The sequence below is a fragment of the Achroia grisella genome, unplaced genomic scaffold (assembly GCF_030625045.1).
Source record: "Achroia grisella isolate CSIRO2021 unplaced genomic scaffold, CSIRO_AGI_Agris_v1 utg511, whole genome shotgun sequence".
Lineage (NCBI taxonomy): Eukaryota > Metazoa > Arthropoda > Insecta > Lepidoptera > Pyralidae > Achroia > Achroia grisella.
The window spans coordinates 4408488-4434205 of record NW_026712905.1 but is presented as its reverse complement, the minus strand read 5'-3'; the positions used below and the strand labels follow the sequence as shown (position 1 = coordinate 4434205).

The window sequence follows — 25718 nt, the reverse complement described above, 5'->3', positions numbered from 1 at the left end:
AAATAAAATTCATTAACTAAAGAAGTAATGCAAAGGGAACTGTACAATAATAATAAGGAAAAAGAAATGGAAAATTAATTAACATAGGAAAGGTTGGTTAACTGGTCTTTTAAAGAGCTTTTGTGTATGGATTGTCACACTTCTAATAATTCCCTCATCTCCAAGACGAACTAATTCAATATGAGCTAACCAGTTGCAAGGAGACACGTTATCTGTTTTAAGTAATATAATTTCTCCTATTTTAATATTAGCATTAGATTTGAACCGTTTTCCCCGTTGTAAAGTATTTAAATCTTTCCATCTTTTCCTAAATAGTTGCGTACGTTTCTGTATATATTGCCAACGTGACAATCTGTTAATTGAAACATCCTCAACAGTATACTCTGACATAACAACGAAACTTTTATCTCTAAGAAAATGACATAGAATGAATAAAATAAAATGATATAGAACATTATGATCGTATAGATTATCACTTGGTGGTAGCGGACATAGCGGCCTAGAATTTAATATAGAGTCTATTTTACAAAATATTGTGGAAAGTTCCTCGAACGTTAAAGAATTATCTCTTATAGTTCTAACAAGATAGTATTTTACTGATTTAATATCAGCTTCGGCTAATTCATTCATATTTACTGCATTAGGCGAATTAAACTTCCAAATTAAAGATTGATTAGAACAGCTCTCTATAAGTTTATTTTGAGTTTGACGGTCAGATACAAATTTCTGAATTTCATTTAAATATTTACTACCAGCTATAAAATTTGTACTACTGTCGGAATAAATAACAACACATAAGTCTCTACGAGAGACATAATTATTTAACATAGAAAAGAAATATTCCGTTGATAAAGAAGATAGAGTTTCATGGTAAACCGCTTTTGTCGAAAAGCATACAAATAAAGCAATGTCTGCACGGTATGATTTTGCGTTGCAACACAAACTTTCTTCCATGAAGAATTCTAGTTTATATTGTGCTACTTTATTAGAGTTAGTACCGATAAGATGTATAATTTTAAGATCTAGGTTTAATTTTAATAAAATTGACTTGTCAATGTTCACGAACAATGTAACAGTGCATTTACTAATATTTTCGTGAAGCCAATGTGGACCTGATAACCATTTTGTACTATAGTTTACCAGCTGAAACGGAATAGCGCCGCGAAAACTAATGTCAGCCATGTTATAGGCACTGTTGATAAATCTCCAACAATGTGGCGGTATAGTTTTTATTATTTGTGTAACACGGTTACAAGAAAATAATTTTAATTTATAGGTTTTAATTTGAAGACATGACAATACGATTGTCAAATCAGTTAGAGCTGTCATACGAGTGATTTTAATCCTACTTAAGTTACTATTTATATATTTAATTAATTTACATAGCTGTAGAGCGCCCGTCAGATCAATACGAAAATTAGTGAACGGCTTGATCAGTGCCACTTTAGATTTCGCCATCATTAGACTTATTCGTACTTTAACACGCCCTTGATCATCTCGACTTACAGCATAAATACACGCGGTATAATCCCGAGAAGATACCTCGCAAAATCCCACTAATTTATATTTTATTTGATTAGGTAGTAACAGGTGTCGTTCAATAAGAATGTCAGATAAACACGATAATTCATTATTAACATCTGGACAACGTTTACATATATGTGTATGCATCTGTTCATTCCATCCTATTCTTAACTTCCATAGATTTTTCATCATTTCTTCAGCCATAAATAAATAAGGCGATATAAAACCCACGGGATTATATATCAATGCTAACATTTTTAATACAGGTAGTTTTCTGTTTACATACACTTTGATATTTGAGGCAATATTGAACCTGTCTGATATCGGAACTCTACATAGATCTAAAACTGTTACAGTGCAATTATTGCCATTCTTAATAAAATCAATAGGACATTTTCTATGTTCCACGGAAACTAATTCTATTTCTGAAAATTTAAGTAAGGTCATGTCTGATGATGTTTTTTCATTGGTTGAGGAACATAAATAAGAATTCAAAATATTATCAGTATCAGTAGCCCACAATTTACCACTAACAATAAAACCAAATACTGTTTCAATCACTTGAGGAATATTAGGTTTAATCAATAAAGGTTTATCTTTAATAAGTTCCGACATTATGTCATTACCAAGTAAGATATCTACACGGGAACGTTTATAATAAAACGGATCCGCTAAACTAAAATTCCTATATTCGTCAATCACGGTTGACGGGAACGAAACATTAGGCATATCAGTCGATACTTTACTAACTACAACCATATCTACTGTATAATAAGGCTCATGTACACTTCGCGATGAAAATGTACATGTGACCATTCCGTAATTCTTCAAGGACTCACCCCCAAGTCCATATATCGAATAAGGACACTGTTTACGCGGAAGACCTAAACGTTGAGCACAATCCGTTGTTATAAAAGAGCACTGTGCTCCAGAGTCAAGCACTGCACGGCAGTCCTGACTTCCACCATACATATTCCTAACTTGCAATCGCGCTGTACCTAACACGACGCTGTAGTTATATTTATTATCAGTACTTTGTAGTACTTGTGCACCAGCTTCCGACTCGCTCACGGAACGAGCGGCGACTAGCACTTGCTGTGACTCTAAACTAGTCGAAGGAGAGTCGAGATTAGAAGGAGTGGACGCCGTCGACACGGTCTACACTTTTACTGCATCCTTGTGTAATAAGTAGTGATGTGGTGACGCACACACACCACAATTTATTACACTTTTACAAGACAAATTATCATGATTTGCCTTTAGACAATTAGTACATAACTTTAATGCCTTGACACGGTCAATTCTGGCATCTGGTGACAGTTTACGAAACTGTTCACACCTATAAATCATATGATTTTGATTACAATGAAGACAAATAAATTTAGAATTATTATTATTAGATTTAAAATTATTATTAGACAACACTGATGAAGTAGTAAGAGCTTGCTTCTCCGATAAAGAACGCGGTTTATAATTATTGTATATAGTTTGATTTTTTGTTATGGGTTTACGTTCCAGTACCACGGGACTGGAGTACGAATTAGAAAATGTGTGTTCGAGTACCTTAATTTGGTTGTTTACGAAACTCATTAATTCTGCGAATGACGGAAGTAATTTTTGATTACGACTATCTTCAAATAATTTTCTAGTGGTTGTATCTAATCCACGTAACGCTAAATGACAAATTAAATAATCACTTAAATTATCCACTTTTAACGCTTCGATTGCCTTCCATGAATTATCGAATGTATCTATGAATGAACTTAGGTTTGCCGTAGAGTTCTTTCCTATCGGAGTGAAGTTAATCATTTTATCTAAATACCTACCTACTAATATTCTGTGGTCTTGATACTTGTCTACTAAACATTGCCAGGCAAGTGGATAGTTATTGGCAGTGATAGGAAATTTCTTAATTATGTTAAGTGCTGGACCTTTTACACAAGATAACAAGTAATGAAATTTATCAATATTTTCAAAATTACGTTCATGAACCAATGATAAGAAAGTATCATGAAAGGTTGTCCAGTTTTCTAATTGGCTGTCAAACTCAAATAATTTTAGTTTGGGCAAAGACGGCCGAACCTGATCACAATGTTTATTCGTTGAGGTACTCTCTAACGTTTGATATTTCACTACTACTGATCTACAGGCAGAGTATAATATATCAAATGAATCCAATTCCCTAGTAGAGTATTTAGTATCAGGATTTAACTGAATTTCGAGTTGTAATATTTCTATAATTGTCTCTTCAAAACGTGTTCTAACATTATCTAAATCCGAAAATTCAGCTAAATACAATTGAAAATTACTTTTAGTCACAGACTGTGACATATCATAAACCTTTTGTAATTTGGAATATAAATATTCCTTTCGAAAATTTAAAATCTTTTGTTTAGAATCCATTTCAGAATTGGTCGTCATTTGTTTTATTGATATTAACTACGTATATGAAAAAATGATATCGCCCAATATATGTAATATGCGTCCTTGCAACTAATTTCAGCTATTATTGCATAAATGCGATGCTATAATTTTAGGAAAAACACAACAAATGTAAATAATATACTATATATAATTATCCGAAATACTGGATAAATGAATATTATAACTAATAGGATGTATTTCATCCGGTTCGATTGGGCCAAAAAATGTTGGATTACGAATCCTTATAAATTAATATATAAAAGAGAGAGTGGACTGTATTTATTGAAAAGAAAATAATTAATGGAAAAAGAAGTAAAAATACGATTTCGACCTGGAAGAACGTCTTCCACACTCCGAACACCCCAAAGTAAGCAATGTAACACCAAACTTACTCACCTTTGCTCAGGAACGTCCCGATGTGTAGTACTGTTTAGTGGCCACGCACTCTAGAGTGTATATTTTCATCAAAAACAATTATATTGTGTTAAATAATTATTTAATTATCTTATTTTATATAGATAAAAATACGGAGCGTCCTTTTAATTCCAGTTCTTATTTTCAATTGTTTTTTTATTCTTTTTATGAAATTTAAGTGGCCACATGTTTTTATATGTGGCCAGTATTACCGAGCGCCCCTTGCTCCAGTAAGCAAGCCGGTGACACAACCTGCTTAGACTAAGGAGGTTCGGAATACGGAACAGTATGGCTAGCAGGCGCCTCTATCGGTCAAAGTCGGCAAAACAAGCGTCATTCGTTCATTTCATGTTGTTTGACTGGTAATGTTGGCTTAGCTTAATCATAAAGTATTTTGCATTTTGAAATGAATATTAAAAATGCAAAATAAACCTCAAAAGGCATTTCAAATAAAATAAATGCTTTTTGATAAAAGGCATTTAAATGCATAACAAAATATGTAGTATTTACATTTTAAATAGAAATATTTCAAATAAATCGCATCTCGTCAAATACTATTCAGTTTTTAAATAATTAGAATGGCTAACATACAGAAAGGTTATTCTAATTACTTTAAAAGAAAATTGTAATTCTACTATACTCTACTTAATCATATATCTTAACTTAAATAACAGCTATTGTTGCAAACTCTTTGCACATTTTTATATATTTATTTTTCTACCAATTTTAAATGTATTTTCTTTTAGAATTGTCATATATTTTTTATTGTCACTTTTTGCCTACAACCGTTTGTACACGTACCTATCTTCATTATAAGTATTTACCATTTTCTATCCATTGTTTGATTTACATCACACATACAGTCCACTCATTCTATCACCTACAGGTATTATAATAATAATAACATTAATTATAATTGACGATAATGTAAACAAAGTTTCGATCTCTCGTTAATCTAATCTCAAAAACTACTAAACTGATTTTCATGCGGATTTTATCATTGAAACATTTCTGAGCAAGTTTACCTGTTTTTTACCTGTATAATCAATTAAGGTTTTTGGTAAATTAGTACCTATAAATACCTATAACACAGATAAGATAATATTAAGTACCTAGACGAAGTCGAGGGGGTCGCTAGTCTAATTATTGCAATGTACATAAATGTATCTTAAATATTGATTACTTTTCTCTTTAAAGTAAATGGCGTAGATTGACTTTTTATATCTAAGGATACCTAATAATAATAGGACAGCATAATAAATTCCGTTTTAGAAAAATCTTGTCGAAATAATGAGTAAGAATTTCAACGCCAAAGCCTTGGTTTTAATTGTAAGAGGTAAATTAAAAAAAATATAAATTTCTTTTTTTCTTATTCCTTTATCTAACCAATACCCCATTAACAAAAATGAAGGGTGGCAATTACCAAGTTCAGTGAAATGGAAAATTAAAATTATCCATGTCTTAAATTTAGCTTTAAGGAAATTGGAAATTACTCCTAAGGTCTTGAAAGATAGATAATTATTTTGTCTTTAAGCAGCTCTCTCTCTCTCTAAATTGATTGATCAAAATTACTAAAGATGTCTGGAAGTATAAAGTAGTTAATGTTATTAATTATCTACTAATAGTAGGTACTAATCAGTAATAGCAGATACAATATTATATAAACTATAAATAATATATGCAGTTGCACGAATATTAATATGTAAATAGAAAATATTTTTCTGGGAAAAATAATCTAGGATTTTTAACAAAATTTAATAGTATAATGTATTTATATTATATTATATTATATGATTAACATATGTTAATAATAACACAATATTTATAATATAATTCATTTCAACCAAGAAACACTTTCTTCTGTATGTATAAAACACAAATTGAACACTTAATATTGACATAGTTTAAATGCAGTCAAGTAAGAACTAAAAAGACCCTTAGGAACCTCCTTTGTTTGTCAAGCGCTACTTGCAAGACACTACAAACTATTGTTTCAAAAGTAGTTTCTTTGAGCATCTGAGACGCCGCAGCAGGCAACAGAATCAGTTTTATGTACCTTTTTGGTATTATAAATAGATTTATGTTACTATAATTATGCACTCTGATAAGGTATATAACATCATCATCATCATCATCGCAGCCCGGAAGACGTCCACTGCTGGACATAGGCCTCCCCCAAAGATCTCCATAACATATAACACCTAAAATACAATATAATTCTATACTAGTTCAGGTGGCACCAGTATATTTTTACAATTATGTACCACTAAACTTTCTAAAACTATTCAAGAATACTTTCAATAAATTTTTTTTATTACTATTCTAGTTGATGATTTTGCTACATGTGAGGCAGTCTCGGAACGGTGCTACTTACCACTGCTTAGATATTGTTCTTGATTTTAGAGTTGTTTATAGACTGTTGTACTCTTAATAAGTTTATATAGATAAATACAGTATAATAAGAATAAGATATAATTTGGTTTTACAAAAAGAGGCAGAATCAGTCCCGAGTCAGTTATACCAATCAACGGATTTATTAATTATTTGATTTATAAAATCTGTCGATATTTTTAATACTTCCTACATTTTGGAATGATAATTAAATTTATATTGGATAACCAATATAAATTTAATTATCATTCCAAAATGTAGGAAGTATTAAAAATATCGGTTTATGCAAACGTTTTATTTCATCTATAAAGATGAAATAAAACGTTTGCATAAACCGACTTACCTATAAATTATATATTAGTACTCAAATATGATAGACAAAGTGAAAGTGGCAATGATATACTAATATAGAACTGACAGACAATGATTAGAATAGGAGAGTATTTCTTGCAAGTTTCGGAACTATCTCTGTAACACTGTATTACTATGTAATATTCTCTTGTCTGACACTAACTTAGAACAAGTTATTGGTCTTAGAAATTACAGTAGTGTCTGAGTAATAAAGTGTCATTCAATATTCAATTATTAGGTATTCAAGCTTCTACGTTATACGTTCGATCATTCATATTCCACGCAGATACTATATAGCCCAATCACAGCGACAATATTAACTTATGTTAATAAAATTATTACAGAGTTTAATAGAAAGTTATGGTCGGAAATAGAAGTCAGTTATTAAAATTTACTTTACACAGAAATGTAAAGTCTTACATAATATTAACTTTAAATTTAGAATAAGAATTATTTATTTGGCGCTGTGAGAAATGTCTTATGTTATTATAATTATATACAACCCGTACTGCTACAGTTTACTGATGTACTCGTCGACTATTCAATGAATTGGAAGCTGCGTAATCTCTCACATAAAAAGCCTTACGTCGTATAAGGTCGAGCAATGTCCACTATCCAAACGAGCCTTTTTGTTAACATACAATACCGCAAATTGCCCAGCATTCCATACTGTTCATAAATCGTGTGTACGACTATAGTGTACGACTTAATATAATTGTAATAACTTTGTTAGAAAAATCGGTGAATAATAGAGGTTATTTATGAAAGCTTATGGCAAACGAACGTCATATATTTTATTAGAAATGAGTACAACGTTGTTCCATTTTGAAATTGAAATACAGATGTTTTAAATTATATTTTCTAATAATTATATTTATTTTCTCTTGACAATTTCTCAACTAATAAACTCTGGAACTGGTCCAGTTCCAGAGTTTATTAGTCACATTAATAATAATTGGTAATGTTACCAAATATTCTTAATATTCTACAATTATTCTTTTCATACGTATATAATCTTCGAGAGTCATTTAATATTTTTGTAAAAACAAAATAAAAATTTAAAATATATTAAATTTTTAAACACCTAAATTTATTTGCCTTACTAACTTTTAAAAAATATTCGACTCGCATAAGAAAACCAGCTTAACTGATATCTAATGCTATAATATATATCGCATGCTTAATATAATAAATACTTTATTAAGTAAAAAATAAAAAAAATCGGAAATATAGACTATATTAAAGTTTAAACTTCATAAAAAACATATTTTGTATTATTGCAGTATTGTATTAAGCATGATGTATATTATACTGGCAAATAAGTCTAAAATTGACGTGTACGTCGAAGACTGACTTGAAGAGTTTATATTTCTCTCGGAACGCGAGAGTAGAAAGTTTGACTCCTTAGCATTTGAAATTTAGACAAACATAATAATTTTCCACATATCTGAAAAAGTAGGGTCATAAAAAACACAAAAGATATATATGTAATATAGTGATAACATTTTTATATAAAAAGTATACAGTACTAATAACAATTTAAATTCTTATGTCAATTTAACTTAAATTTTATTCGTGGTGGTAGGTAATGAAATCAGTGATAATAAAACCACAAAAACTTTCAAATAAACCAGATGTAATAGACCAGTAAAAACCAATGAAGTCATGCATATTTATTATAAAGTATATAACAATTTCAAAACCCAAGCAAAACAATAAATTATCAAAAAAAATATATGGCATTTAAAAAGTATTCTAAATTATAAATCTATACAAATAATATATAGAGCAAAAATTTGATTGTTTGTTTGCCTCTGAAAGTACCGGACTGTTTTGAAAAGTTATTTTACTATTATAATCCATGATGAACATATGTAGATGATAGATATTTACAAAAAAACATTAAAGATGCGTATGAAAACATTGATAATACGCCTGTTAATTATTGACATAGGTATATACCTACTGATGATGATATGATACCTGATTTACTACAGTTTCCTACATTTTTTGAAACTTTTGTTCAATACTTTACTTTTGTGCGAAACCAGAGCAAAATTCATTCTGACAGAGTGAATAGAAATATAATTTAATTTAAAATAAGTAATACCTGGAACTATGTAATATTAAACATAAGAAAGACGATTACTAAACTCCTATTGGAAAAAAACCCAGCAGATAGCAATATTGACAACATAAACATAGAAACATAAAAAATAACAACATAAGAAAGCGCGAAGAAATATTAACAGTTTATAAAACAGGTGTATCTAATGTAAATACGAAGTGAGATAATTCAAACCACGGAAGCACTTTCAAGGGTTATCTACAATATTTATGGCTGCCGTAGATCATTACTTTAACTTGTTCTTCATAATATACCGACTCGTAAATGAATATAGAATATTTTTTTACAGTAACTTGTAAATAAGAATATTATTTTACAAAGTAATATATTAATTCTTCTTAAAAATTAATAATTTTTATTTGCTATAAATTAGCAAAGAACATATTTTATTTAATTGAAGAAAACAAACAAATTCCATGCTAATATGTATTTCATTCTGTCTGTTTATTTTACAAGGAATCGACAGAAAATATTTTAAGGATTAGAATTTGTGACAAAGACACCCGTTTAGGTTTTTTTATATTAATTGCACTTACATACTTATGTGACATGTAAAAACAATTTAGTATTATAAAAAAACATAGACAATAAAAAGGTATAAAAATAGTTCGCAACACCATCTGTTGTCTAAATAAACAGAAAACTTATACACATATATCTATAATCGTAACAAGAAGTACATATGTTATATACACTATTTATTATTAATAGTTTCAATATCACATATAGTAAACCAATCCTGTTCCATTGCATTTTTTCTCATTTGCTAAAGCAATTAATGTTGCTTAAGAAAATATATGTAGTTATAAACACAGAATATCAATTAATATCAATTAATTTGATAGTGACCGTTATGCTCTGTGTGTTACATTAATTAGTTATTTGATATGATTAGGGGTTGATAGTTACTCTGAATCTGTGTCACAAGCATTACTCAATCTTGCTCTGAATGTCGTTTGTTTCCAGTTTAATAGCTGCCACAACTGTGGCCATCTTTGACAGTAGCTCCGCCTACACCATCGTCTTATTGTTTCCCAGAAGCCGAGTCTTCAGGTTGCAATTAGTACAGCTATAGATCCACTCGCATAAGATGTTACTGTCATCAAACACAACGGTGCGGCGCTATAATTAAGGTTTCCTAACAACATTTTAACGGGCTATTTTCATAGCTTCTAAATAATAATTAAGTGTTATATTTTTTTACAAAATAAACAACAATTATTTCTTTATAATTATAATTTACTAGCGGCACGTCCGCCTGTCACATGAGTATGTAATAAACAAAAACTATAAATTTTATACGCCCTTAATATGGATTTCCTCTATAAAGCTATAATACACCACTTTGCTCTATTGTCAATAATTTTCGCAGCGTACTATAAGGATTTCGAAGTATTCAAATGAAATCTGTACGAGTACCTATATGTAATACTCGTACATACAAACACTCAGTTTTTACCTAGTCACGAATATACGATTGTATTATATGTAAAGATGTAAGAATATATATGAAATGTTAACTCACTAAATAAACAATTCAAGGAACGTAAAAAGAAATGTAGTGATATTGCAAAGTAATGGCATTTGATACTGATACGGCATACAGTCAGCGTGTTGCATAAATTAAAATCCACATGCAAGCCATATCGTAGGAATTTTTAATTATAATTGTATAATATAACTGAAACTGAACACAATATTTATAATATATTTTAGGCTTTTCTACACTATATACTTATGGTACAAATACGTTACAAGTAAAACTTTAGTGATATGCATAAGTTACTAAACTGTTACGAACATCTTTGGAAAGGAAATGGATGAGAATTGTCATTAATTATCGGTTTTATATATGTATTATGTACATTACACATATGACCATTATATATATGTAGAATATGCCAACAACCAATTATTGACATAAATTTGGAACTACGTAAATTAATTTATGCTCTGCTCTGTCAGAAGAACCGTGGGTTAATTTATCATCCTTAGTATAAAAAAATGTCATATATAGGACTTACTCATAATGCATTCTTGTTGAATACTTATAACCGAGGAATGCGAAATCAATTACACTCATAACATTCATACACACTCATAAAATAAAGAAGTAGCGTGTTCCCAGTGTCACGTATAGTAATAAATCGTGGCCTACATACCGAGTGCATTATGAAAACATTTTTTACGACGCGCCCACGCTTTATTATGCATGCATATTGCATACATTTAATAGGGAACTAAAGTGACTTTATTTTACTTCACAATTATGGTTTCATACCGGTAACTAAGTTAACTTTGTAAAAAAAATCTGGTGACTGGTGGCTGTCAATATAATAAAGTCCTTCTTTATCAGAAATAAAAAAAAACAGCTTGGGAGGCCACAATTATATACCCTAAAATCTTATCTTGCCTATCAACCAAAACATATCTACATCTAACAAAGCAAACTGTTTTGTGGCAGAAATAAGTACCTATCCAAGCTACTTTGTACAAAGTCCAGGTACTTGGTAAGTACGCTATATGTATACTTATCAAATTAAATGCTTTAGCAGTTACGGTAACAGCAACAACCGGTACACTGCTGCACTCAACCACATCCACCAGGAATCCTTCATCCCTCCATCCATCATACGGGTCACCGGGCACGGCACAAACACGTGAGAGGTCATTACTGTCCGCCTGTTCTTGTTCGATGGTAGACAGGCAAGGACATGACCTCTCCCCGATCAATTTAGCGCCCGGTAGTTTCAGTTAGGTCTATTTCGTAGGGAATTAGACCAAAAACAGAGCGATAACCTCGTGAAGGATATCTACCGAACTTGTCTTAAGGATCTCCACGACTTGCGCTTTCCCTTAAGACCGCGCGCCATCTGAAGAAGGGAGTAGAGTAGACCTAAGTTCATACCTCTACTAATTAAGAATTTAAGATATGAGTGCAGGCCCGTCACTTAAAACAAACTTAACACAGCGCCATCTAGACCCAAGTTAAGTTAGTTAAAGCTTGTGTTATGGGTACTAGATAACTGATACAAATACATAATTTTTTTTCGCAAATACATACATAATATACATAGAAAACACCCAGACTAATACAAACAATCATACTCATGAATACAAATGTTTGTGCGGTGCGAGGAATCGACCCCGCGACTATCGGACGTGAAGCGGTGTGCTAGACCGCTAGACCACCGAGGTCGTCAAACGTCAACTTAAAGCATATATAAACAACATTTATTTATTTCATTTGTATGATAAGGATATAAAATGGTAGGTTAACTTTTCTATGGCTAAAACAAAAGATACTTGATAGACTCGATACTGACAGAAATTAATGTCCTCCGTTAAATGAGGTCGATGAGTTGCCATTTCAAACAGAAGGTTAGCTTAGTAAGTCCGTATAATAAGAATTACTCTCGTGTTATTAATTATTATTTAATTATGTACAATGTTGCTTTATAGAATTAGATTACAGACTATCAACGTTCGAAATTTCGTTGTAATAAATAAAAGAATAAAAATCAAATCATGATTGTTTTCCCAGTTTAGTCAGAAGCATAGTCAATTATCGGTATTATGGTGAACTTGACTACTATTTTTACTATACTAGTATTAATTACTATTTGAATACAACTTCCTTCTCTAGAATATTTATTTTGTTTGATATGGATTACTGAGGAGTCAGTCAGGAATATAAATTAATATAGAAAGTTTTCTTGTGGAAACGTCGTGGCGTAGCGATTTATCAAGGGCAGAAGAGTATGATTTTTTAATTAAAAACTATTTGAGTACGCACTGTATCCTGCATAAAGAAAAACCGAACATATTTAGGTTGTCACTGATTCGATAAGAGAAAAATACCGTAATAAATTCTTTGTCTATTTTGTTTTCTATGATTACAGCTACGATATACTACTACAACGATAAGTTTGCTCATGCTAAACTGACCTAAGGTTAGTTTTGGTTTACTCACACGATGTACAGAGTATAAAATTCTAATGAATTTCCGTAATTTGTTTATTGCGTGCCACAAAAGAAGGTTAAGTGTTGCGCTAATTATGGCGAAAATGGTTTTATTATGTCTAAAATTAAATAATTTCATCACGACCTTCACAGTCTATCTAAATATTACCAAGAATCGTCTTTTAGTGGGAGGTAGAATTGTATGTAATTCTCCCTGTAACAATTTGTATCTATAAGATCGGTATCTTTTTCATTTTCACTTTAACCTAGTGTAAGTTTATTTTCTTAAATTATTTCAGTGTTTCGATATTCGATATTCTTTCTGTATGTAAACTGGTGAGGTATTTTTTTATACATTTTTTATATATTATCAAATATATAAATGCTGATAATCAAATGAAAGACAATACTTTAGTTTATGATAATATATTATTTATCGCAATGATATATTCATATGAATATGAAAACATCATTGATGCATGTTTATATACAAAAACAGAATAATTACCAGTAATCATCTCGCTGTATAATATTGATTCGTTTTGTTTATGCAAATATAATTTACTTTTCCAGATATAAGTATATTAAACACTGCGCCAATGAATGGATGTAAGCTGTACGGGAAACGTAGGCAACTCTGTAACGATTAAATAAAGCGTATACTAACGGGGAAGTTGAGTTTCCGGAAATAGTCTGGGACGGAAACACCTATTTATAACAAAGGATATAGTAAATATGTACGTATTTAAAAATAGAGTTATTCATTTAGTTATAGGAATCGTATTTGGCTATTTTTCGTGTTCCAATAATAAATCACCACCATTATTTCTAGTCTTTGTCAGGTGATTAGATAAATAATATATAGTTTGTATCACATCACAATCATTTATTTAAATATCTATATTAAGGAAATTTTATTATAATAATGAGTAAAAAAATATTTGGCTGAAGCGGGTTGTTATACTCGTATGTTAGATGTTTACTTTGTAGACTGTGTGAGAGATAATAATTATAATAAACAAATTGGTTACTTTGTTGTTTCTGTTGTGTCTGTGCACAGATAGATGAAGCATATTCCTCATAGTACTATTTCAGAAGTACCTAAATAACAAAGACAATAAGATGTCACAAGATGTCATAGGTGCGGAGCCTATGAATATTGAGTACATAGGATACAATCTATAGAATTTCATAACCTGTCGATATAGTATTCTATAAATTACCGCTATCTTAGTGAACTTTCCTCCACTTCCTGTAACAACAAATGTACATACAACAGGCGCACATTGGCGGAACTGGCAACCATACTCAAATGCAATGTTACCAACATTAGTGACGAAGTTAGTTGAAAGCTTGTTTTGTCATGTGAGAATAGACCTTCCATATTCTGTTCCATACCTACTCTATTAATAATACATTATGTTGTGCCTAATCTAATAGTATGCATATACGAGTACATAATTGGTAACAGAATCCGAAATAGACTACGTAACAATATCTATATATAATTGTACATATAATTAAAATGTAACTAATTGTTATCTGTACATGTAAAATACTTCTATGAAAAAATCAATTACTTTATCAACGTAATATAACTCAAAATAAAAATTTTTTTTACGATGAGTTACCGTCAGCGCAAGCGTATGCACCTTACCCATATTAACAATAAAACTAGTGCACTGGGCCAATTTTGTTACATTATCAAGTAACCGTCAAGTGCAGAAACTGACGTCTTTTGATGTGGTGACGAAGTAATATTAGTTAGGACTCAATTTACAGGGTCAAGTTAGATTTTGAATGCCATCTAATGCGTGTACAAGAACAAAGGACTATACTATACACTGTATAAGATAAAGATAACTCGTAATAAAATCGTATAGCTATAGACGCCGGGCAATAAGGATATAGCATGTCTAAACTTACATAGAAACTGTCACCTGTAATGTAATATTAAATCAACTATAAAGATAATACCCATTTAACTTACTAGTGTTACCAAGCCAGAGAAAAAGTTCTTAACATAAAGATTTTCTAGCCACACTTTTTAGATACTTTATAGACCATAATCTAGAAAGTGTTTATGTTTTACGAACATAATTTTGTTTTCAAATAGTTCAAATAGTGTTAGTTGCAAGATAGCGAGATCTTCACCAAAAGAGAATTTATGGTGGTGCACCGTAAGTTTTTCCTGAGTTCAAAGCAAAGAAATCTCGGCACCAACACAATATTTTATAACTGTAATTACAGATGTACAAGTAGAATACTAAAATACGGAACTGCGAATTTCGCAATTCGTTGGAAATGCATCTCAATATTTCGCTCTAAATAATTTATCTTAGCTGAGACTAATGAACTACGACAAAATTTTAAATCGGATTTTATAACTGCCTAATATTTATGTAGTGAAAAAGAGCTGAACATATTTTAGTACAAGATTTTATACGGTTAAGTAAATAAACAGTATTTGCATTGTTAAAAATTATTAAATACAAGTCACATCATTTAACATATTTAGTGAAAATTCCATATAATTAATGCGATGCGCTGATAAGTATTTTAAAACGATTTAAGTATTGCACATTGCACACAACGATTAAATATTGGGGTGTTTATTTGCAGGAAATAGAGGCACTATTTCCTTTAAATAAACACCCCAATATTTAATAGAATAATATTAATTTAGATACATACACATATAAGATAATTATAGATTATGCAAAAGTCCTTAAGAATGTCTTGTAAGAAAATATATTGCTGAACACCTCTATAGAAAGTTAGTAGACACAAAAAGCCTACTTCAGTCCACAATGGAAAACATCAAAGCAAATCACTGTAATTGTGAGATGAAAAGTTTTGCTACTTGAACATAATAAATAGACCGTCGACAATACAATTACAGGGCTAAATTAGATATTAAGTAGATATCTGCAACGAATTTAGTTTTAATAATTTCTTTTGAACTAAATTTTCATCTGATATTCGTTCTTATGTGAACGCCGCAAACTTTGTAAACTGTTGGAACTGTTCCAACAATAAGGTTCAAGGTTGAAAGAAATCTCTATAAACTTTAACAATGATGTCATGAATGTAATATCAGCCATGTTCCTACTTTTACCATGCTATCTACAAATATCTACAAATCTACACTGACCCTATCTTACAGGCATGCTTATATGTTTATGCTATCCGCAACAGTATTATAATGTATAGTATATAATAATTCGACGGCCTCAGTGGTCTAGCGGGTTAGTACACATCTAACTTCAGATGGTCGCGTGTTCAATTTGTGGCACATTTGTGTGTTTGTATAGGTCTGGGTATTATCTATGTATGTGCGAAAAATATCTAAGTATTTATATCAGTTGTCTAGTACCCATAACACAAGCTCTACTTATCTTGGAACTAGATGGCGTTGTGTGAATTATCCAGGAGTACCTAAATCCAGTAGTCCAGAAATATAATACCGTATTGTCTGTCGTCCTACTGTCTGGTAATAGTGATTTACCACACCGTTTTACTACCGATGGTCGCGGGTTTGATATAAACTATTAATGATTAAATATGATTCTTTGTATTGGTGTCTACGAGTTTAGTACGCTTACAAAAAATGTTTTTAATTGTATGTAGTATCTATTACTAGATAATTGATAGAAATAATTACGAAATAATAACAAGATCTACTTAGCTTGGAATTAGATATCGCTGTGTGAATTGTGAAACCTTATAATCATTAGTACCGACTATTGCAGGTTTGTGTCATATTTACATGAATCATTTATTAAAATATACCGTACACTGAATATATTGTTTAAATACCTCTACAAAGAAGACTCAGCTTTGGGGACTTTAGAAAAAATTCTACATAGAACTTCTTTTATATATGTACGTAGTATCTTTGGTAATATAACAATATATAATATTTTTCGTTATTAATAAATTTGTATCCGTTTTATTATGAGTTCAAAAGTTAGAAACAAGTAAAATAAAGTAGTATTGAGTCCCGTTATTTCATTTTCTTATCCTATAGTGCTTACAAGTGCGTGCAGGTTTAAAATAGAAAAAAAAATCAATAAGAAACTTAAATAAAACGAAATTATATAGGATTTATTTCATTAAATCTTTATGAACATATTCTAAAAGGATTCAGTAACATGTTGCCGTTTGGCACAGCAATTATTTTTTATAGACGTATAGCTTCGAATTTGAAAGAGAATTTTAATTAATTTCAGCTCTACTTGTGACTGGAGCCGGAACACAACGACTATTTTATTAAAAATCAGAATATTTATGTATCTGAATATTATTGTAATGTGTATATTTCCCAAAAAGGTTCACAGCGAACTAGGAGTCGTCTAAAGTGACATATAAAAAACAGATATCAAAAATGCAAAGTTTATAAAAAATGGAAGACAAACTGCCAGCAACACAACTGTATCAATAAGTTTGACAAACACTGCAATTAAATAGAAGTTCTAGTGAATAAAACGATAAAGGATACCTCATCCCTAATTAAACCCGTTCAATTACAATGAAAACGGTCATATACGCAAATCGCACACGTCTGTTACACATAATATACGACACGTTCCATTATTGTATCTGAGAGATTCTCCAATTGAATGGAAAGAATGGCAGTCGCGGCATGCAAACGGCCAATTTGTTATACCATTAATTAAATCGTCCCGTTAAATTGATGCCGGCACGAATGAGTGAACTCGCTCTCCTGATTAATGGTGGTTTTTTCGCAATATTTGCTTTACGGTTTTTTTTTTTCAGTATTTTATGGCATGCCTGTTTTTGCTAGTCTTTGTGTTACTTTGATAGATGGTCGCGGTCTAGATTAATAAACCGATAAGCTGCTAAAAGTGTAGATGAATAGGTGACAAGTGTGAATTTAGAATTATATTCTACATATATACATATATGTGAAATGGTTCGGAAAAATATGATTATGAGAATAAAATTTTAATTTGTGGTAAAAGTCTGTTACCATAAAATTAAATGTGTTTATTAAATGTTTGTTTGAATGTATAGATCTAAAGAGAATATTTGTATTAGCCGATGCTAACGCGTGAATTCGATTGAAAGATATCCTATGTCCGTTATTATGATACTGTGTATTTGTAAATAGATATGATTATTTCTATCGGGCTGGGTACTTTCTATGTAAGTAATTCCAAAAAATCTATGTATTTATATCAGTTGTCTAATACCCGTAACCTAAACTCTGCTTATGTTGGGACTAGATGGTGTTGTGTAAATTGTATAGGGACATTATTATTTTAAAATAAGTATAATTAAAAAAAATTAAAAAGTAAAATCACTATTATAATCTACCAATACCCAATTAATAAAGATTTTTTTATAATTTTATTATGAGTGTAAATTGAGTAAATATTATGAAATTTGTACATTTTGAAATTATAATATTTAATAAACATAACATATAATATTATATGTTATGTTTACTAAACTGTTCTGGATTTTTAGCGAAATAACGTATATAAAATGCACAAATAGCTAGATTTTTTACGTACTTCTACTCATGTGGAAAACCAACTTTTTCAAAGAGATTACGAACCAAAGCCTTGTTTTTTGTTCATAATCTCTTTCCAAAAGTTATCCGGAACAGATTGCATTAGCTATAAGACCGCCTTTTTGTTTATTTGTCAATATTAGTACAAGAAAGTTATGACAAATTTATTTCTACTTATATATTTTTAATAATGCTTCAACCGAGTTAGACTGTAATTTTCATAAATACAATAATAACAATATTAACGTTGTTTAAATATTGTAGAAGTAATATGCTTATATATCATTTCTACATACACATGTGTGCTAACTTGGGTGCTACTTGAAACTCTCTTCATTCATTCATAATTTAAGAGCTACGCTCTTGTCGGTGGAGCTCTTGCCACTTTCCGCGATCTTCCATCATGCTCTTTAATTCTTGATACGACACGACTCCCATTATGTCCTCAATTTGTTGGATGTAGCTATTCCTTGGCCTTCCCCTCCCCCTATTTCCTTCTATTTTCCCCTCAATAATAATTTTCATGAAATCATCGTGCCGTATCAAGTGTTGCGTGTAAATTTTTCCTCGTCTATTTTCTATGGTGTTCAATATTTGTCTTTTTTCTTTTACCCTGTGTAGTACTTCTTCGTTTCTTACTTTATCCTTCCAGCTAATTCTTTCCATCCTCCTCCAACACCACATTGCAAAAGCCTCCAGTTTGTCTCTTTCCTTTTGATTTAATGTCCACGTCTCACACGCATACAAGGCTATACTCCAGATATAGGTTTTAATAAATCGTTTCCGTGAGGTCTTTGATATTTTAGCGCGTAAAAGGTATTTTTTGTTGTTAAATGCTTTTTTTTGCCATGGCTATTCTTGTTATAATATCTGTGGTACATCTGGAATCGTTGGTGATTAAACTGCCTAGATATTTGAATGTGTCTACCTGCTCGAACTGTGTTTTGTTATTTTTTGGATTATTTTTATTACGGGTCTTGACTTTTGTTATTCTCATTGATTTAGTTTTCTTTATATTTATTTTGAGCCCATATGATTTACAAATGGTATTCATAGTTTCTAAAAGTGTTTGTAGTTGTGTGTAGTCTTCTACTAATGCAGCTATATCATCAGCAAACCTAATAAAATGTAGCGTTTGACCATTTATTTTAATCCCCCCTTTGTTTAATTCGACTATTTCTTTTATTGCAGCTTCTATAAATATATTGAATATTAGTGGTGAGAGTGGACAACCCTGTCGTACCCCTTGCTTAATTTTTGCATTTTCCTTAACCTCGCCTATCTCTATTATTGTTTCTTGATTTTTATAAAGTAGATAAATTATTCTTCTATCTTTGTAATCTATACCGGCTTAATATTTGCATCATTTTTTTCCAGTTTACATTATCGAAGGCCTTCTCCAAATCTATAAATGCAACACTCGTTCCAATACCAAGTTCTAATCTTCTATCTATTATCAACCGAAATGCCAAAATTGCTTCACGTGTTCCTTTATTTTGTCTAAAACCATATTGATCAGGACCTAGAAAACTCTCTGTATGTGGTCTGATTCTATTTTGAGGTACTACTACTCTCTTATAATGTAAAAATAAGCATTTTTTTTTATTTTACTAACCATAGTTGTTGTATGGTTTTGTAAAAATAAACGTACAATTAAAATAAACGCTTATAACCTCTGTTTATATATAGATATACGAGTTATAACTTCTTGTAATATTGAATATAAGTACTCATATCTAGAAATACATTATAGCACGTTTAAGATGCAAGTTATTGAAGTGGTTGCGCTGTTATTACGACCCGTGTAATATATATGCAAGCTTTACTGCTCGAAACACTGTCATAAATGGGACTATTAAAGTTATTTCTCACATCGTTTGCTTTGCCATTTCTTGTATTCACCTACCTATGATTTTGAACATTGGAGCCGAAGAAAATTCAATTTTCTCTGCAGTTAACGAGTGCCACGGAAATTTTGTTTTCTTTAAATCTATTTAGATTGGATACAAAACGAGCTTGTCGTACTCATTATTTATTATAATGAAAGGCATTATTATATTTAACTCATTTATTAAAATTAAATTTCCAGGTCAAAAAATTCCAAGGTCAGCTATGAATATTGTTTCAATTATTACCTTTGTCGTGTATTTATTTTTTTATAATGGTACGTCAACAGAACAGCTACACTTGCGACCACATTATTATATTTATTTAAAATGCAAATATTAAGATCTACCTATAAAGCACTGAAGAGTTTTGACATTGTAAGCTTAAGAAAGACATTTCAAATTATTATCTACAAGAATGTTATTGACCTAATATAAAATTTACAGCGAGAAAGTAAATGAGTAAACTTCATTATTACAAGAATTTTAGTGAATACTTCAAACGAAGTACATCGATTAATTAATATAATATACCGTCGAGTCAGCCCAGTGTTTTTTTAATCTTCGTACAATGAAGGTGTCTAATGCGGCATCCAACATTTTCCTTTTCATCTTATTCTCTCATGCTCTGAAACGGGATTACGCTGAGGAAATATTTGCAAAATTAAAATGAATATTTTCTATATATTTTTGCGTGACAACGTTGTGCTTGTACAAAATTTTTCTCTCGAGTTATTTATAAACTAATTTAGCATTATGACACATCAGACACAATGTCAGTATTTATTCAGTGGGTACAACGAAGCGAGATAAAAACCTAGTCGTCAGCTAAAACAAACCATCGTAATCTACACACGCCTGTAGAGAATGTTTATTTACGATGCCCAAAATTTTAAAATGGTTTTATTTCGGCAGACTTCTTGAAAAATAGACTCAGGACAAATATGTAACCATAGTTTAATCAAAAATTAAGTTTAATGATGATTAGTAAAAATTATTATGATCAAGATAAAGTTTATTTAAATAACATTGTTAATAAGTTAAAACAAAGTATATATACTAATATATACTAATACTTAATTAACAAACAAAAATATATTTCGTTGTCTAATTCATTCATTTAATATACTGTACAATATAAACTGCAAAAATTTGGAAAAACGTTAATAATACGTTGCTTCTGACAAAAGGGGGAAACCTCAACAATCGAAATTTCATTACATGTTTTCAGGGTTTCCTTTTGTGCTACCAAATCAAGGGCCAGGAATGTCTTGGTTGGGAATTAATTTAAAAATGAAGAAGAATTTCCCCTTCGTATGTAATAACTTTTGTATGAGAACTGAAAAAAAATATTTTTTTTATTTAATATCCTTTATAACACATATTATAACGCCTCATATTTATTGTTTCTAAAGATGTTCTTTAATCCTCTTACAATAAAATATATATAATCAGATATTACTAACAAGATTTAAAGAATTTAGTTCTTAAATATATTGAGAAATATTATTATCAGTAGAGAAAAACAGATTTCAAACTTTAACAGTGCTAGTAATGGGCCAAAGCTGAAAACTGAAACAAAGAGGCTTTGTTAGTTTAACCCTAATATCAGTATTGTAAATCCCAAAGGGCAAAAAAGGAAAACGTCTCCCTAAACACATATAGCTGTCCTGTGTCCATAAAGATGTGTTAGCATATGGCCTTACTCATAGATAACTAGGATAGAGAAATCTAGCCGATGTGAAATAGACGTGAATTGATCGGACAATCGAAGGAAAGTAAGAAGTCATATGTAAAAGGAAAGAATCACTTTTATATTACTACTCAACGACTATTGCTGTTATCTATCTATATATATTCACGCCTGACTCGGGTATTATATATTTTTTATGTAATTGGAATAGCAAACAAGTTAACCACCCACCTGATGGTAGATCTTATATGAGCAGCACTACAGACATCATGTTAGCATGTGGTGCCCGAGAACACACATGCGTTGCCATTCCTAAACGTAATTCTAATTTCACTGCGTAATCTGAGCGAAACACAGCTTGTAAAAATGCTTTGTGGCTGAAATAGAAGAGATTGAATTACTGCTGTAGATGAAATTTTACACTCGACCTCTGATATATTTTAACCAAATCCTTTACTGTTATTCCCACAATTAATTATTACTCGTTAACTATTGTAGTTAACTCGCTATACGAAAAGGAACCAACGAACATAATACGAGTATAATGAAATATAATATATCACACGTGATAGTTACTTGCAGACGTTGCAACCATTTTACATAACTTGTATGCTAAGAGGAATGAAACGATTTTTGTAGGATGAAACATTCTGTTCTCTTCATATGTATACAGAACACCTGTGACTTATAAAGACCCAAAATATACTAACATCAACAGTTTATTTACTGAATTAAGTTTGTTGTCAAGAGTACAGAAAATACAATATATTTTATTACCAGTTAGCAGCACGATATTTTTTTTTAAATAGCTATAAGTAATAACTATTTCATCCTTGTAAATTATTTATTTATCTGCCATAGCCTAAGGAATGAAGTCTAATATAGTTTTATCCGTAATAATAATAATCTGCAAGTTAAATAGCATGTCGTCATTTGTGATTTACGCCTGCATTTTTTGTTAAACTTCCATTGGAGTTAAATCTGTTTCCAGATTGTTTTATTTCTTTCTTTGCGAACTCTCAAGCCCTATAGTTTGCAACATGGGTGATTTATTACCTACTTTGAGAATAAGAAAACAAGAGGTATAAATAAAGCGCTAAACAAATAATAAGAACATCAACATTTTGGTAGTTAACCAATTAAAATACAACTACAATATAAATTAAGTATTAGTAGACTTGCTAAAACATAAATAACGCTCTGGATTTATTTGCCATTTCGTTTATTCCAATATTAAGTATAGTAGATCATACTCTTCATATACTAAAATAAATATTTTTTTGTATTAATACCTAATTTCAATAAAACATCAATACAAATTATATTATTAGGCTATTAAGTTAAAAAATAAAGTGCCCTATAAAATTTTAAATCCTCCTTATTCTTTTATGGATTAAGAGTAATGTAGTGAAATTTCTCTTGTACTGTAGCCATTTATGGAGACTCAGAACTCAGTGAGAGCTCTACATTTCATTAATTTAGACTTCATCTACTCTTTTTCGTCGCCATGACTATGAAAACAGGAATATTGCATTATAGGTACAATGAAGGAGGTGTATCAGGATTAGTGCTCTAAAAAAATATAAATTTTAACTTATAGGCTATTTATTATTTCTGTGCATTAATTCTTACAATATCAAAATTATATTTTTCGTCCCTGTAATTAGATACATTTTCATGGACTGCACAGCTATGTCCAATCATGGTTACATGAAGAGCCATTCAAAGCTATATCATTTGCTCATTCAGATCTTTATCAGTTCATAATTAAAGCTTAATAGAATTTCCTCAGCCTATTGAATTGCAATGCTAATGGACTTGTTCCTTGTCATTTACTTTCCTGATTATAATACCAAATTAAACTGAAAGAAAATGGAAGCTTTCATCATTGATTTAATAGACAGTGCGCAAAAAAATCATGACTGAGATTTATATCTAGTAACTATGATATACAACATAAAAATAGACTTAGGTAATAAATTATGTAATGAGAAGTAATAACTGCCATCGTTCTATAGTAAACTTCATATAGTTTAATTAAATGGAGTTCTGTTCAAATCTACTACGAATCACATAAGCGGTTTAGTGGAATCTCACGCTTAGACACAATTGGCTTAAATTAACCTAAAGCAAGGATGAAGGCTAAATTACTTTCACTAAGCTTTTCTTGTTGTTTCAGGGCATTTCTGAGAATTTTGTGCGTATGCTGCCCTCGGAAGCTTCGCCGGAAATATCAACCGCAGTTACGCTTCAAACAATCTCAGGTAAGAAAAAACGGGTTTAATTAAGACAAATTGTGTTTCACAACAAACTTTTGATTTGATTAACAAAATTCAGTTTGCTTTTTATTTAGATTGTCATAAATTTGTTTTACTTTCAGTTCCGCTCGACTCGACGCTATTACTCATCTAGCGAATTGATGGGCATACAGCAAGTCAGACAAAACTCCTGCGAACAGACTTATATATAGCGATTTAGCCTCGTTTGTATAAGTCGCTTCGGCTTTTTCTCCGATTTTCCAAGTGCCTTGTCGCATTCAATTTATGTCATCCAAAAATTGAATATTTCACATAAATTGAGGGATGGTTTTCTGAAGGATTCCTTATTAATATCTTAGACGATGCTTCATGAGTCCAATTTATTATAAAATTTTATATTAGAGGTATGTGTGGGTTAATACATGATGCATCATGTCACATGATCCAATTTTTCACGGTGTGACCCTTTCCTTGATCTATAATTTTCATGTCATCTATACCTCAATATTTTCTGAATGTGCCTTTGGTGTTTTGTCTTCATCCGTATCGTCAACATGGACATATTTTACTGTTGTTGTCCACATTTAAATTTAATACAAAGATTAGTGTTATACAAGTTCCCATTTTTCGTGCATGTACTTTCCATATCTCTAAATCCCCCATTGCATATTTGTTGTCTTTAATAATGTTGATGTGTGTAATTTACATATCGTACGTTATTTAATTCACAAATTAATTATTAATATTAAATGTTACACAATACTTCATATTAAATTTCCTAGCCACAATATCTTGCATGAATGTTGAACCTTAAAGCATATTTTACCACACGTTATTTGTCTAAATCTACTCATTGTTTATCTTATATCCATTTGTGTCATGCAAGACGCACGCGACCCCTTATGTAATCAATTTTAATTCACATCCTAATATGCTATATGTAAATTATTGCTGACAAGATATCACACGAATACTTTTCACTATTAATCATATATAGTACATATTATGTTTGTTGTTTTATTATGTGAGTGGTATCTACCAATTAAATTATGTAAAGCATTGGCTAATATTTGTCATTAAAAATATATTACGTTTTTCAATCATGTATGGTCTATAACAATATCAATTTCGAACTATACAACATAAA

General features: G+C 30.5%; 1 protein-coding gene across 1 annotated transcript in view; it reads left to right on the top strand.

Moving 5' to 3' along the window:
• Positions 1 to 24783, top strand: part of LOC131846378 (dopamine receptor 2-like) — a 46705-nt gene extending 21922 nt beyond the window's left edge. The window contains exons 2-3 of the mRNA XM_059195652.1: positions 24493 to 24577; positions 24694 to 24783. Coding sequence (XP_059051635.1) covers positions 24493 to 24577; positions 24694 to 24783 — 175 coding nt within the window. The remainder of the gene's footprint in view (positions 1 to 24492; positions 24578 to 24693) is intronic.
• The last annotated feature ends 935 nt before the right edge of the window (positions 24784 to 25718 follow it).